The sequence below is a fragment of the Pelophylax lessonae genome (assembly GCF_965119305.1).
Source record: "Pelophylax lessonae genome assembly, chromosome: 5".
Taxonomy (NCBI): Eukaryota; Metazoa; Chordata; class Amphibia; order Anura; family Ranidae; genus Pelophylax; species Pelophylax lessonae.
In genome coordinates, this window is record NC_138772.1 from 551,468,448 (window position 1) to 551,484,126 (window position 15,679).

Sequence of the window (15,679 nt, forward strand, 5' to 3'; positions counted from 1 at the left end):
TCTATCCTCTCCTCTCCTCTCCTTCCTTCCTTCCTTCCTTCCTTCCTTCCTTCCTTCCTCCCCTCTCCTCTCCCATTCCTTCCTTTCCTTTCCTCTTCCCTTCTCTTTCTTCTCCTCTCCTCCCCTCTCCTCTCCTCTCTTCTCCTCCCTTCCTTCCTCTCCTCTCCTCTTCCCTTCCCTTCCCTTCCCTTCCCCTCCCCTCTCCTCTCTATCCTTTCCTCCCTTCCTTCCTTCCTCTCCTCTCCCCTTCCTTCATTCCTTTCCATTCTTCTTCCCTTCCCTTCCCTTCCATTCCCCTCCCCTCCCCTCCCCTCTGTATCCTTTCCTCCCTTCCTTCCTCTCCACTCCCCTTCCTTCCTTCCTTCCTTTCCATTCCTCTTCCCTTCTCCTCTCCTCTCCCCTTCCTTCCTCTCCTCTTCCCTTCCCTTCTCCTCTCCTCTCTTTTTCTCTTCTCTTTCTTACACTCTCTCAGTCCCTCTCTCTTCCTTCCCCATCTGTTTTCAGTATAAGCATGGGCTGAATGATGAAGTTCATACACTGATACTTTGTTCAGGGAACATTTGTTTTCAGTTTGACAATAACATGACTTCTCTCTATAAAATATAATATAAAAATTGCAACACTCAGCCTGATAAAGAATACAATGAGACCAGTGTTGTACTTTGTGTGTCTTACATAATTCCCCTCCCCCTCCTTCCCCATATTATTACACTCGGTACTCCAGCACCGCCTCTCCACCGAGTCCATTATCACTTCTCTCCTATTTTCATCATTTTCTTCCATCCAATAAGGAAAGAACACCGCAACCCCCAGCAGAGTGCAATATCAAAGAGTAGAATTCATTGATTTAAGTATGGACTCAGATTCAGATAAAGTTCATATTCTGGAACAGAAGGTTGGGTTTATCAGAGTAAATCGCTCATATTGAATTATTGTATGGGAAAGGCACAGCATGTATTATAAAGACCACCAGCAGGGTCCCCCTCGTCCCACCGCCCCCCCCCCCCCCCATCCCCCCGTCCCTCTCAGAGTGAAAATGTTTAACAGCCAAAGACAAATTACTTTATACATGCAACAATTTTTTCAATTCCATTGTGTACTGGAAATTTTTGGCAAGAAATTCTAACTTCTTGTTAAGTTTTCAGTAACTTTCAGGATTTTCCCTTTCTGTACATTTTTTCCTTCCCCTAGCGATGCCAACTTCTGCAGCAGACACAGATCAGCCCCCTGCTGCAGCCTCTCACCTTGTGACTGGCTACAAAGTTACAATCTGATCGCTGGGGGGGGGGGGCAGGGTCATCTTTAATATCGATTGGACCCTGGGCAAACATTTTCCTGCCCCCCCCCCCCCTCTGAATCCACCTTTGCAGGCAGTGTGGGCCCTGGGCAACAATGACTGGGCCCAGGGCAGCTGCCCTTTTTGCCCTGCATTAAAGATGGCTCTGCTGGGGAGGGGGGGGGGGGGACCATCTCTCTAATTGTCATGATCACCGGTGTCACCAAGAGTGAAAGTGATAGTAAATCCCAAATTTTGGGTTGCCACTAGATCAAAAATAAGGAGGAAATTTTAAAATGAGTACACTCGTTCCCATGTCTGTGTTTCCATGTCTGTGTTCCCATGTCTGTGTTCCCATGTCTGTGTCATCAGAAAGATCCTCAGACTTTCTGTTGGGTCTATAAGTTTCGATTTATATACAATTAAATGTTTTAAATTTAGCGCAGTTGCCGCGTTTACTGGATAGAATATCAAATTACTTTTTGTTATTGGATTTGAAAGTTAAGTCCTCGGCCATTTTGAGCTTTCAAAAATCAAGCCGTTATGAGTAAAGTAAAAACTGTTTCAGAGGGGTGCACAAAGATAAGAAAGATTATAGCAGGAATTTTGTGGTGCAGAATTTTTACAGTTTTTAAACTGAAATTTTACAAATTTACTGTAAAAATGTGCCCCATTGAATGACCTATGTAGCACTTGCCCAAATAACAACTTATTGAAGTGATCCCTGTGTGTTCCCCTGCCTCCAGTGACTCCTGGGCACTCCTCTGCCTCCAGTGACTCCTGGGCACTCCTCTGCCTCCAGTGACTCCTGTGCACTCCCCTGTCTCCAGTGACTCCTGGGCACTCCTCTATCTCCGGTGACTCCTGGGCACTCCTCTATCTCCGGTGACTCCTGGGCACTCCTCTATCTCCGGTGACTCCTGGGCACTCCTCTATCTCCGGTGACTCCTGGGCACTCCCCTGTCTCCAATGACTCCTGGGCACTCCCCTATCTCCAGTGACTCCTGGGCACTCCTCTGCCTCCAGTGACTCCTGGGCACTCTATCTCCAGTAACTCCTGGGCACTCCCCTGTCTCCAGTGACTCCTGGGCACTCCCCTGTCTCCAGTGACTCCTGGGCACTCCTCTGTCTCCAGTGACTCCTGGGCACTCCTCTGTCTCCAGTGACTCCTGGGCACTCCTCTGTCTCCAGTAACTCCTGGGAACTCCTCTGTCTCCGGTGACTCCTTGGCACTCCCCTGTCTCCAGTGACTCCTGGCACTCCCCTGTCTCCAGTGACTCCTGGGCACTCCCCTGTCTCCAGTGACTCCTGGGCACTCCCCTGTCTCCAGTGACTCCTGGGCACTCCTCTGTCTCCAGTGACTCCTAGGCACTCCTCTGTCTCCAGTGACTCCTGGGCACTCCTCTGTCTCCAGTGACTCCTGGGCACTCCTCTGTCTCCAGTGACTCCTGGGCACTCCTTTGTCTCTGTCTACTTCATCAGGCGTCCCTATCAAAGTGCCACCTTACTTAAGATGTCTCCATCACAGTGTCCCCATCCATCAGGTGCCCCTATATATCAGGTGCCCCCATCCATCAGGTTTCCCTATTTATCAGGTGTCCCCATCACAGTGCCCCCATTCATCAGGTGTCCCTATCACAGTGTTCCCATCACTGTGTCCCCTTACATCAGGTGTCCTCATCACAGTGTCCCCATACATCAGGTATCCCCATCCATCAGGTGTCCTTATCACATCATTCCCATACATCAGTTGTGCCCCACCCTTCCCCATTATACTCACAGATCCCCCATGCAATGAAGTAAGAAAAACAGAGATAATGGTCTAGTACCTTCCCAAACATACCTCCATCCCAATATATGCGAAACAAAAAAGAGAAGTAGACCCGCGGGACTTTGAGTGAGGTAAATGTAAGGGGCTGGAAATAAAATACTGGGATGCAAGAATAAAAGACATACTTTATTACGCCAAAATAAAAAGTATACAAGTGATGAGTGTAATCATGCACTAGTTTGCATATTGAAAAAGCCCCATGGCTAAATATAAACAATATACAGTAAAAATGGAATACATAGCATAAAGATGTAAATCTTGCATTACAGCATGGTTTCAGAATAACCTTAGTGGCATATAAATTCATATTAATAGTACAGTAATCTTCATCTTAGACTTTTAATGACATGTTGATTCATAGTACAGTAAACTGCATCCTGAACTGACGCGTTTCGTGAGCTTTACTCGCTTCTTCAGAGATAGATGCACTCAAAGTAAATCTATGGAAGAACACATATCAGAGTAAAAAATGTGTAATTTGATGAAAAAGCCAAAAAGGTTGAATGTGATAGTGGACATTCAAAAAAAGTAAAAATACTCACAGGTCGATAAAAATTAGAATGGGGAGATATATGTTTTCTCTGTGTGACAACAGTGGTATTTGTCTGACCCGCGTGCAATGAAGTAAGCTCCTCCCTCAGCATCAGCTCCAGCTCTCTTCCACCCCCTGCAGGAGGGAGGAGAATGCTTATTCCTTTCTCCTGCAGAAGCCGGCCACTTAACCTTCTGACAAGAGTGACATTGCAAGTTCTCCTGTCAAAGAATAGTGGAAGGAGCGGCCAAATTGCCAGTGCCAACCCAACACAGCATCTGGCCCCCCCTTGTTCTGGCTCTGATCATGGGGCCCCCCATGCATCTGTGGCCCCTAGGCAGTGCCCAGATGTGCCCATTCACTAAGTCGGCCTTGTTCTATAGTCTATTCAAAAATAATTAAAAAAAAAGTTTTGTCTTGAAATTTCCTTTCCATCCAATGCAGAGCTTCTAGCAGGAAAATAAGAAGCTTAAACTTCGCCGTGTGTCAATGCTTGCTAGATTCGCAGTCTAATGTATGGCCCTTCGTCTAGCGGCAGGTAACAAAGTCCCACGCGTTTCAATCCATCACCCCTTTGTTATTCTCTGGAGCGGAAAATCCTCATTGTTTCTGGAAGTCGGCAGCCAGGCAAAGATAATAAAAAAGGGAAAAAATGGAACACAAATCATCATTTCTACCCCGAGATTAATGGAACTTCATGATAAATTTCATAATTCATTATTACCTTTCTGCCCGAGTCAGATATATTTCCTCAGCAGAACAAATTTCTCTCGTTGTAAAACTTTTTTATTTTTATTTTGCCGGGAATATTGTACCTTGCCTAATCCTAATCATTTATATTCTGTGCGTGTCATATGGAGATTGCATGGAGATACGCTTCCCATGATTTAAAATCAAAAACAAAAATGTAATACATTCCAACTTAGAAATCCTCAGATGTGGTGACTGCATTTGTTTCTTTTTCTTTATTTTCACCTATTGATCCAGCCAATAACACAGTAGGGGGTCAATACTAGGGATCGACCAATTATCGGCAACACCGATATATCGAGGGCCGATATGCACTTTCCTAGATATATCGGAATCGGCCCCTGAGGTTACCGATATTGCCGATATTTCGGGAAAGTGCTTGTACCGGAGTGATGCCTGCAGCTAGAGGCATCACCCCGATACCGGTGTCCATAGCTGACGGTTGGCTGTCTTGTAGTGACAACCAATGCGGCTGAGAAGCTGCTTGGCTGTCATTACAAGGAGCGGGAAGGGATGCCCCCCCCCACGTCCCGCCGGAAGGGGACGTCCCCCCCCCCCTCCCGCCGCCTTTCGCGGCTCACCTGGGTCTCCCGTCCTACCGGGAGACCCGGGCATCCTACCTGCACGGCCGCCGAAGAGAAGACCCGATCAAAGCCGCCATCGGCTCTGATTGGGTCTCTATGTAAAAAACCTGGAAGTGACGTCATGACATCACTTCCGGGTACTCAGCGCCAGCATTCAAAACAGCCAAACTTGGCGTTTTGAATGCTTTTAAGTGCAGAGGAGGAGTTTGGGGGCTTTTAGACCCCCAGATCCCTCCACAAGACTACCTATGAAAAAAAAAAAGAAAATTGTAAATGTCCGAAAATATCAGCCCATATCGGCCGATACCAATATCCGATGACCAAAATATCGGTATCGGCATTAAAAAACCGATATCGGCCGATCACTAGTCAATTCACTAAGAGGTAAAGAATGGCAAATAAAATGCGGTAAAATAACACATGAGATAAATCAGTTGTGAAAGTTCAATTCACTAAGAATTTAGCATTAAATAACGAATGCGGTATTTTTTTGATTGTTCGGTAACTACCGCGTTTTCTCATGCGGTAATTTATCGCACGTGTCGGTGGTTAAGGGTTGTTTAACCACTTCTGAACCAGAAGATTTTCTCCCTTAATGACCTGGCCAATTTTTGCGATTCGGCCCTACGTTAATTTAATGGAAAATTGCACGGTCATGCAACGCTGTACCAAAATAAAATTGATGTCCTTTTTTCCCCACATAGAGCTTTCTTTTGGTGGTATTTGATCACCTCTGCGATTTTTATTTATTGCTCTATAAACAAAAAAAAGAGCCACAATTCTGAAAAAAAAAAAAAACAATATTTTTCACTTTCTGCTATATAACATTCTCAAAAAATAAAAAATAAAAATTTGAATTTTTTAACACTTTCTGCTATGTAACATTCCCCCACAAAAAAAAAAAATCAAAAAGAGAGCGACAATTCTGAAAAAAATATATATATTTTGTACTTTCTGCTCTAAAATTTAAATACTTATTTAACAATACTTATAACAATATTTAAAAAGGGGCCGAGGTGTATCCTGGGTAACTATAGGCCGGTCAGCCTAACATCTGTAGTCTGCAAGATTTTGGAGGGGATGTTAAGGGACCACATACAAGACTTTAGTAATGAAAACGGTATTATAAGTAGTAATCAGCATGGATTCATGAAAAATCATTCATGCCAAACCAATCTATTAACCTTCTACGATGAAGTGAGCTGCCACCTAGATAAAGGTAAGCCTGTGGATGTGGTGTATCTGGACTTTGCAAAGGCCTTTGACACCGTTCCCCACAAACGCTTACTGTACAAACTAAGGAAGATAGGTATGGACCATAAGGTGAGTACCTGGATAGAGAACTGGCTCCAGGGGAGAGTCCAGAGGGTGGTGATTAATGGGGAGTACTCGGATTGGGCGGCTGTGGAAAGCGGGGTCCCCCAGGGTTCTGTTCTGGGACCAATCCTGTTTAATTTATTCATAAATGATCTAGAGGAGGGGATATCTAGTACAATCTCAGTATTTGCGGATGATACTAAACTAAGCATGCCAATATCTTCTATGCAGGATGTGGAAACCTTACAAGCGGACCTGAACAAAATAATGGGGGGGGCAACTACATGGCAGATGAGGTTTAATGTTGAAAAATGTAAAGTAATGCACTTGGGTGCCAGAAACCAGAAAGCAAGCTACTCACAAGGGGGGGAACCTCTGGGTGAGTCTAGGATGGAAAAGGACTTGGGGGTACTGGTAGACAACAGGCTTGGCAGTGGCATGCAATGCCAAGCCGCTGCAAGCAAAGCCAACAGAATACTGGGATGTATAAAAAAGGGGATTCACTCCAGAAATAAAGAGATTATTCTCCCTCTCTACAAGACTCTGGTCCGGCCACATCTGGAGTATGCTGTCCAGTTCTGGGCACCGGTCCTCAGGAAGGATGTGCTGGAAGTGGAGAGAGTCCAGAGAAGGGCAACAAAAATAATTAGGGGAATGGAGGACATCAGCTATGAGGAAAGACTACAAGCACTGAACTTATTCTCTCTGGAGAAGAGACGATTGAGGGGGGATATGATATCAATGTACAAATACTGTACTGGCAACCCTAGCATAAGGAAAAACCTATTCAGAGAAAGGGAATACAATAAGACACGTGGCCACTCACTAAAACTAGAGGAAAGGCGGTTTAACCTTAAAATATGCAGGGGGTTCTTCAATGTAAGAGCAGTAAGGATGTGGAATTCTCTTCCGCAAACAGTCGTATCAGCAGGGAGCATCGATAGTTTCAAAAAACTATTGGATGGGCACCTTAAAGACCACAACATACAGGGGTATACAATGTACAACATAGAGGGGTATACAATGTACAACATACAGGGGTATATAATGTACAACATACAGGGGTATACAATGTACAACATACAGGGGTATATAATGTACAACATACAGGGGTATACAATGTACAACATACAGGGGTATACAATGTACAACATACAGGGGTATACGATGTGCGGTTAGCAGCAAACACACAAACACATCATAGGTTGAACTGGATGGACTGATGTCTTTTTTCAACCTCACAAACTATGTAAAACATCCAATAAAAAAAATTTAAATCAAATTATTTTCATCCTTTTTGGCCAATTTTTATGCTGCTACAAATGTTTGATTACAAAAAATCCCAATAAGTGTATTTTGATTGGTTTGCACAAAAGTTATTGTGTCTACAAACTCGGGGAAAGATTTTTGTCATTTCTATTTATTTAATGTTTTTATTAGTAATGCCGGCGATTACCGATTTTTAGTGGGACTGTGACATTGGACATTGGAGGACAGATCGGACCCCTAACTGACATTTTTGACACTTTTGGGGGGGGACCAGTGACCTTACTACAGTAATCAGTGCTAAAAATATGCACTGGTACTGTAATAATGACACTGGCAGGGAAGGGGTTAACCCAGGGGCGATCAAAGATTTAAATGTGAGCCTATGGGGTGTTTTCTAACTGTGGGGGGAGGGGCGTGTGAAATCTCTGTGTTCCTAAATAGTAGGATCACAGGAGCTCTGTATTGATTCCGCTGCTGTGTTTATAACAGAGACTGCCGTTCTCTATTCACGGGGAGCGATTGTGGATGCCCAGCAGCAGCAATTGCGGCTGTCCGCCCCGTGGATCGGCTTCCCCACTGGAAAGTGGGCGCATGCATATGCGCCCCTAGGATCGCTCCCAGGAACCGCCGTACAGGTATGGCGATTCGTGGGAATATAGCCGGCGGCTGCTCGGCATCTGGTTAAGGTAATTTCCTTTAAATATTTTATATTTTAACATGTTTGTTATTTTTCTTTTGCAAACAAAACACATTTTTAATCAGACAATTTTTTACAGTAATCTGTATTTGAAGGCAGAACTGCCTTCTCAAATCTCACCTGATGTTTGGTAATCAGCGTTCTTCTGTTCGTGTGTTTATTGATGAAGGGGGGTAAACCTTCCAGAAGTCAAGTGGTTATATTTTAGGACAAATTTGAAATTTATATTTACATTAATATGATGAAATCTTAATAGGTGTTGAAGAATTCCTTACAATAGGCTACAATGTGTCGGCCTTACAATGTATCTAAAGGCAGAACTTTGGAGAAGACACTTGGGACTCGGCAGAGATGTAACTAGAACCTTCAGGGCCCCAGTGCAAGAAACCATGAAGGGCCCCCTGGACCCCTGGCCGGGGCCCTTCCCTTCAAGCCTGGGGCTCTTCCCACTGATCCTGAGGCTCTTTACCCTCATTGCGGGGCCCTTTATTATGGTCCTGCAGCGGGACCCTTTCACAAGTTCTGCAGTGGGCCCTCTTCCTGCCATCTTGGGGCCTCCCCACAGTGGTGGAATGCCAGGGTCCGGTCGCAAGTGTAACCTTTGCGATCCTGGAAGTTCAGCCACTGGTGTCAGTAGTTTTTATTTTTTGGTATTTTAATTGTATTATTTTTTATTATTTTATTTTATTTTTTTACAATGTGACTGACTATGACTCTGTCCATTCAGAAAAGGAAGGAGCTGGTAAATTACATATTTACCGACCCCTTCCTGGTTCTCTATTGTGACACACCCCCTGCAGCAGTCGGCAGGAGAGGGGAGGGAGCACAGTGGGGGAGGGGAGCACACAGGGGCCCAGAGACAGCGGAACACAGGTGAACTGGATAGGAGGAGGGGGAGGGAGCACAGTGGGGGGGGGGGGGCAGGGGAGCACACAGGGGCCCAGAAACAGCAGAACACAAGTGAAGTGGATAGGAGGTGGGGGGGGGGGCAGCACAGTGGGGGGGGGGGCACACAGGGGCCCAGAGGCAGCAGAACACAAGTGAACTGGATAGGAGGAGGGGGGGCAGCACAGTGGGGGGAGGATCAGGGGAGCACACAGGGGCCCAGAGACAGCGGAACACAAGTGAACTGGATAGGAGGAGGGGGAGGGAGCACAGTGGGGGGAGGGGAACCAGGGGAGCACACAGGGGCCCAGAGACAGCAGAACACAAGTGAACTGGATATGAGGAGGGGGCGCAACACAGTGGGGGGGGGGAGGGGAGCACACAGGGGCCCAGAGGCAGCAGAACACAAGTGAAGTGGATAGGAGGTGGGGGGGGGGCAGCACAGTGGGGGGCACACAGGGGCCCAGAGGCAGCAGAACACAAGTGAACTGGATAGGAGGTGGGGGGGCAGCACAGTAGGGGGGGGCAGGGGAGCACACAGGGGCCCAGAGACAGCAGAACACAAGTGAACTGGATAGGAGGAGTTGGTGGGGGCAGCATACAGAGGAACCAATCTCCTCCATTTTCCTCCTGCAACTACAGGAGGAAAAAGGAGGACAGTGATTTACATGCTGCCCCCTGCCGCCCCTCCTATCAAGGTGTACAGGGGAGCCGCACAGGCCCCCTGGAGCATGGGGCCCGGTTGCAATTGCAACCCCTGTAGTTACGCCCCCTGGGACTCGGTTGAACTGGACGAACGTGTTGTTTTTCATCCAATGTTACCGCCATTGCCAGCTCCCTGCCCCATTATACTTCTCCCTCCAGATTCTTGGATACGGTAATGAATGACCGCTCATGCTTGAGGTTTGGAAGCCATCTGCTCCCCTCCTCTCCTGGCAGGGTGTGCTAAAGCGCATAAGTTGCGGTTACCCCATGAAAAAGGAGAGGAGCAGGGTGCAAACATTTGCTCTATAAAACACACAAAGTATACATTTCCCGCCTATATGGAAACATTTTTTCATTTTCTCCCTAATTGGGAACTTTCATATCTTTCCTTCACAATGGGTGAATGAGTAGGATGTGGTCGTATATTCCTCCGCGGTCTCAAACATAATACGTCTGCTCAGTGTAGTGATTCATTTTGAGGGAATCTGCTATCCTGGGTCACCACGGTGTAATGACTTTCCTTCTGTTACATGGGGGGTGAGGGGAAGCCAAACTTTTAGAGGTCTTGTTAGGAACGCAGAATGTCTCCTCCGGAACACCTGGCCGCACTCCCAGCATTTGAGGTCGGCAGGATTGTTCCTCGGGCACTGAAAATGCAGACCTACACCCCTTGACTTTGTGGGAAATTAGCTTGTAAAAAAGAAAAATAAAAAAATTGAGGGTCACGCCGTAAATTCCAGCAAGCCCCTCAAGAATGCTGGAGAATGGATTTAGATCCAAATTTGAGTATTTGTTATTTTTTGGGATTGCTTTTATTACGCTTTTTTTGGCAGATATTGTTATAGGAGCTGTGAAAGTATTCTGCCGCTGCATAGGTAATAATGCGCGGGCCTCTGAGCAGCGCAAGCCATGTACCAAGAAAAGGAGTCGGGGGTAAAGGGAAATTGCACCATCACTGTAACAATACAACTGAACTGGTATACTGCTCCTCATGTTATGGAAAATGCACGCTTCCATTAGTCTAAGCTAGATATGGTAGCTATGCAATAAAGTCCATATCTGGAGCTCAGCTTTAACGCATTGCAGGGGCGGCTGGTGCTCCATGGGCCAAGGAGGGGCGGCAGACGAATCACCCCATACTCCAACCCCCGGATCACACCAGCTCGCACAAATATTCATTTGCTATTGTCACACAACTGGGTGGGCTCACACCAGCTCCAGCCCGCACACCTAACCCCTCCATGGTCGCCGGCTCACTCACCCTAGGCAGGAAGCGGCGGTGGCTTCCCCTGTGTCTCCTCCCTCTTCCTCTTCTTTGGCCAATAGCATGGCTTCTCCTTTCGGCCAATTGGGAAACAGGTCTCAGGATCCGCTTCCTGATTGGCCAGGAGGAGAATCAGTGTGGCAATAACGAATATTCATTGGCTATTGTCACACAACTGGGTGGGCTCGGGGCGAAGTGCTCTGCGCCCCGAGCCCACCCTTTATTGAAGCCTATTAGAGCCTCTGGCTCTAACCACGTGCTTCCAAAAAAAAACCCTATTGGAATCCATGCGTCCGGCGCCCTGCATGTAGATTAGGGGGGCGGACGCATGGACGGGGGGGCAGCGCCCCTGCACCCCCAATGCACCAGCCGCCACTGACGCATTGTCTACCAAGGTATATTTATAAATGTCTTGGTATTCAAGGAGTTAGAACCATGCGTGGTGTGCCAGGTGGGAACACTATAACAGAAGATGAGCGGGGACTGGAGAGAGAGGACTGAGGGACCAGAGCAGGAGAAACTAGCAATGTCACATGTCATGTGCAGTGTGGGTGCAATATAGTGGGAGGCAAGCAAGGACCAGAGAGAGAGAAGGATCAGCAAACCAGCTGGGGGTTACTACTGAGTGGGGGATCAGCAGAACTGGGGGTTACTACTGAGTGGGGGATCAGCAAAGCTGGGGATTACTATTGGATGGAAGATTAGCAGAGCTGGGGGTTGCTACTGAGTGGGGGATCAAGAGAGCTGGGGGTACTACTGTGTGCGGCATCAGCAGAGCTGGGGGTTTCAAGTGAGCGGGAGATCAGCAGAGCTGGCGGTTACTACTGAGTGAGGGATCAGCAGAGCTGGGAGTTACTACTGAGTGGGAGATCAGCAGAGCTAGGGGTTACTATTGAGTGGGGGATCAGCAGAGCTGGGGGCTACTATTGAGCAGAGGATCAGCAGAGCTAGGGGTTATTACTGAGTGGGGGATCAACAGAGTTGGGGATTACTACTGAGCAGGGGATCAACAGAGCTGGGGGTTGGCACTGAACGGGGCAACAGCAGACCTAGGGGTTACTACTCAGTAGGAAATCAGCCAAGCTGGGGGTCTCTGAGTGGGGGGATCAAAAGAGCTGGGGATTACCACTGAATGGGGGATCGGCAGAGCTAGGGGTTTCCACTGAGTGGGGGGTCAGCAGAGCTAGAGGTTACCACTGAGTGGGGGATCAGCAGAGCTGGGGGTTACTACTGAGTGGGGGATCAGGAGAGATGGGTTTTACTACTGAGTGGGGCATCAGCAGACCTAGGGGTTACTACTGAGTGGGAAATCAGCAAAGCTGGGGATTACCACTGAGTGGGGGATCAAAAGAGCTGGGGATTACCACTGAATGAGGGATCGGCAGAGCTAGGGGTTTCCACTGAGTGGGGGGTCAGCAGAGCTAGAGGTTACCACTGAGTGGGGGATCAGCAGAGCTGGGGGTTACTACTGAGTGGGGGATCAGGAGAGGTGGGTTTTACTACTGAGTGGGAGATCAGCAGAGCTGAGGGTTACTACTGAGCAGAGGATCAGCAGAGCTAGGGGTTATTACTGAGTGGGGAAATCAACCGAGCTGGGGATTACTACTGAGCGGGGGATCAACGGAGCTGGGGGTTGCCAATGAATGGGGCATCAGCAGACCTAGGGGTTACTACTGAGTGGGAAATCAGCAAAGCTGGGGATTACCACTGAGTGGAGGATCAGCAGAGCCAGGGGTTACCACTGAGTGGGGGATGAGCAGAGCTCCTAAACCTTGTGGCCAGCCAGGCCTTCCCAGAAGAGTTGAAGCTTTTATAGCTGCAAAGGGTGGAGCCAACTCAATATTGAACCCTACAGACTAAGACTGGGATGCCATTAAAGTTCATGTGTGTGTAAAGACAGGCGTCCCAATACTTTTGGTAATATAGTGTGTGTGGGAATGCATGTAGGATGCGCAAGTGAATGTAAATAGCAATTTTACCCCACATGTGAGGAATTAATTCTAGGACTATAAATGGGTCACTTACAGAATTTTTCTTTCATCTTTTTTTCAGATTGAGTTCACAGCAGACCAGATAGAAGGTAAGAGGCAACAAAGTTACCAGAATGTTTCACTTATTTATATTCTTTTTATATCCTACTCTAAGGGCCCGTTCAAAAGTCTCATTAAAAAGCAACCAAGTACAAGGAGTTCAGCTGCAAATATCAGAGGTCAGTACTTCAGTCTACGCATTTCGACCCAAGTATCGACCTCTTCATATTTGCAACTGAACTTGGTTGCTTTTTAACGACACCTTTGATATGAGTTATTGGTAAAAAAAAGGAAGAAAACCTTTTTAGATGAAATTGTAAAAAAACATTGCTAAAATTTTTATGTCATACAGTATAATGTGTGAAGTTTATATACAGTATATACATACACTAAAAATGACCAAAAGTATTGGGACGCCTGCCTTTGCACGCACATGAACTTTACCACTTTACCCCCAGCCCTATTTCGGACACTTTTTGTTCACAAGTTAAAACCAGTATTTTTTCCTAGAAAACTACTTAGAACCCCCAAACATTATATATATTTTTTTAGCAAAGACTCTGGAGAATAAAATGTCGGTCATTGCAAAATTTTTTGTCACGCGGTATTTGCGCAGCGGTCTTTAAAACGCCATTTTTTTGGAAAAAAATTGAAAAATCACATTTCACTGCATTTAAAAAATACTAAACAGTAAAGTTAGCCCATTTTTTTTGTATATTATGAAAGATGATGTCACACAGAGTAAATAGATACCAAACATGTTACGGTTTAAAATTGCGCCCCCCGTGGGATGGCGACAAACTACGGTCAATAGAGATCTCAATCTGCGACGCTTTAAATTTATTTAACGGTTACCAGTTTAGAGTTAGAGTGTAGCTCTTTTTTTTAAATTATTGCCCACGCTCTGGCGATTGCGGCGATACCTCACATGTGTGGTTTGAACAGCGATTTCATTTGCGGCTCGACTTGCGTATACGTTTTTTTTTTGTGCGCGAGCTAACGGTGACGGGGTGGCTAAATTTTTTTTTTTCCTATTTATTTTTTCTTTTTTTTTAACTTTATTACAGGTTTTTTAAAAAAAAAAAAAACCTGATCACTTTTATTGCTGTCACAAGCAATGTAAACATCCCTTGTGACACCAATATGTAGTGACAGGTACACTTTATGGAGGGATCGAGGGTCTAAAAGACCCTAGACCCCTCCACTACACTTCCCTGTATGCAAAACGCCGAAAACGGCATTTTTGCATACAGCCGTTTTTTAAATCTGCCGCCTTTTGCAGCACAGTAACCCGGATGTGACGTCATGGACGCCGCCTCCGGGTTACGTCATCGGAGACCCGATCAATGCCGTTTCCGGCATTCATCGGGACTCCATCCAGCCGGCGGATGCGCCGGCTGGGTGCTCGGGGCTCCCGGTGGGACGGGAGCCCCGAGCAAAGCCGCGGAAGGCGGCGGGAGGGGGGGGGACGTCCCCTCCCGCCCCCCCGGGTAACGATCGAGCGGCTCCCGAGCCGCATTGATCGTTACCGACGGAAAGCCGACCGCCGGCTTCAAACAACGGTACCGGGATGATGCCTCTAGCTAGAGGCATCATCCCGGTATAACCACTCAAAGTCAGCCGACGTAGATCTACGTGGCTGGTCGTTAAGTGGTTAATGGCATCCCAGTCTTAGTCTGTAGGGTTCAATATTGAGTTGGCCCACCCTTTGCAGCTATAACAGCTTCAACTCTTCTGGGAAGGCTGTCCACAAGGTTTAGGAGTGTGTCTATGGGAATGTTTGACCATTCTTCCAGAAGCGCATTTGTGAGGTCAGGCACTGATGTTGAACGAGAAGGCCTGACTCGCAAATCTCCACTCTAATTTATCCCAAAGGTGTTCTATCAGGATGAGGCCAGGATTGTGCAGGCCAGTCAAGTTCCTCTACCCCAAATTCACTCATCCATGTCTGTAAGGAATAGAAATGGGCAGGTGTCAGTGGTGAGTAGACAAAAGAAATGCCCTGACATTGGTGTCAGTGGTGAGTAGACAGAAGAAATGTTCCGGTATTGGTGTCAGTGGTCAGTAGGAGGAAGAAATTCATCAACATTGGTGTCCATGGTGAGTAAAAGGGAAGAAAACCCTGACATTGGTGTAAGTGGTCAGTAGGAGGAAGAGATATCCTGGCATTGGTGTCAATAGTCAGGAGGAGGAAGAAATGCCCTAACATTGGTGTCTGTGGTCAGTAGGATCAATACTTCCCCAACATTGGTGTCAATGTCCAGTAGGAGGAAGAAATGCCCCCATATAAGTGTCAGTGGTCAGTAGGAGAAATAAATACCTCGACATTGGTGTCAGTGGTCAGTAGGAGGTAGAAATACCTCGACATTGGTGTAAGTGGTCAGTAGGAGGTAGAAATACCCCGACATTAGTGTCAGTGGTCAGTAGGAGGAAGGAATGCCCCCACATTGGTGTCATTTGGAGAAAGAAATTCACCAACATTGATGTCAGTGGTCAGTAGGAGGAAGATATTCACCAACATTGGTGTCAATAGTCAGTG

At 46.8% G+C, this 15,679-nt stretch overlaps 1 protein-coding gene across 1 annotated transcript in view; it reads left to right on the top strand.

The window, feature by feature from the left end:
- The window catches only part of MYL3 (myosin light chain 3), a 76,226-nt gene that overhangs the window by 18,901 nt on the left and 41,646 nt on the right, over positions 1-15,679 (top strand). The window contains exon 2 of the mRNA XM_082257297.1: positions 13,163-13,190. Coding sequence (XP_082113423.1) covers positions 13,163-13,190 — 28 coding nt within the window. The remainder of the gene's footprint in view (positions 1-13,162; positions 13,191-15,679) is intronic.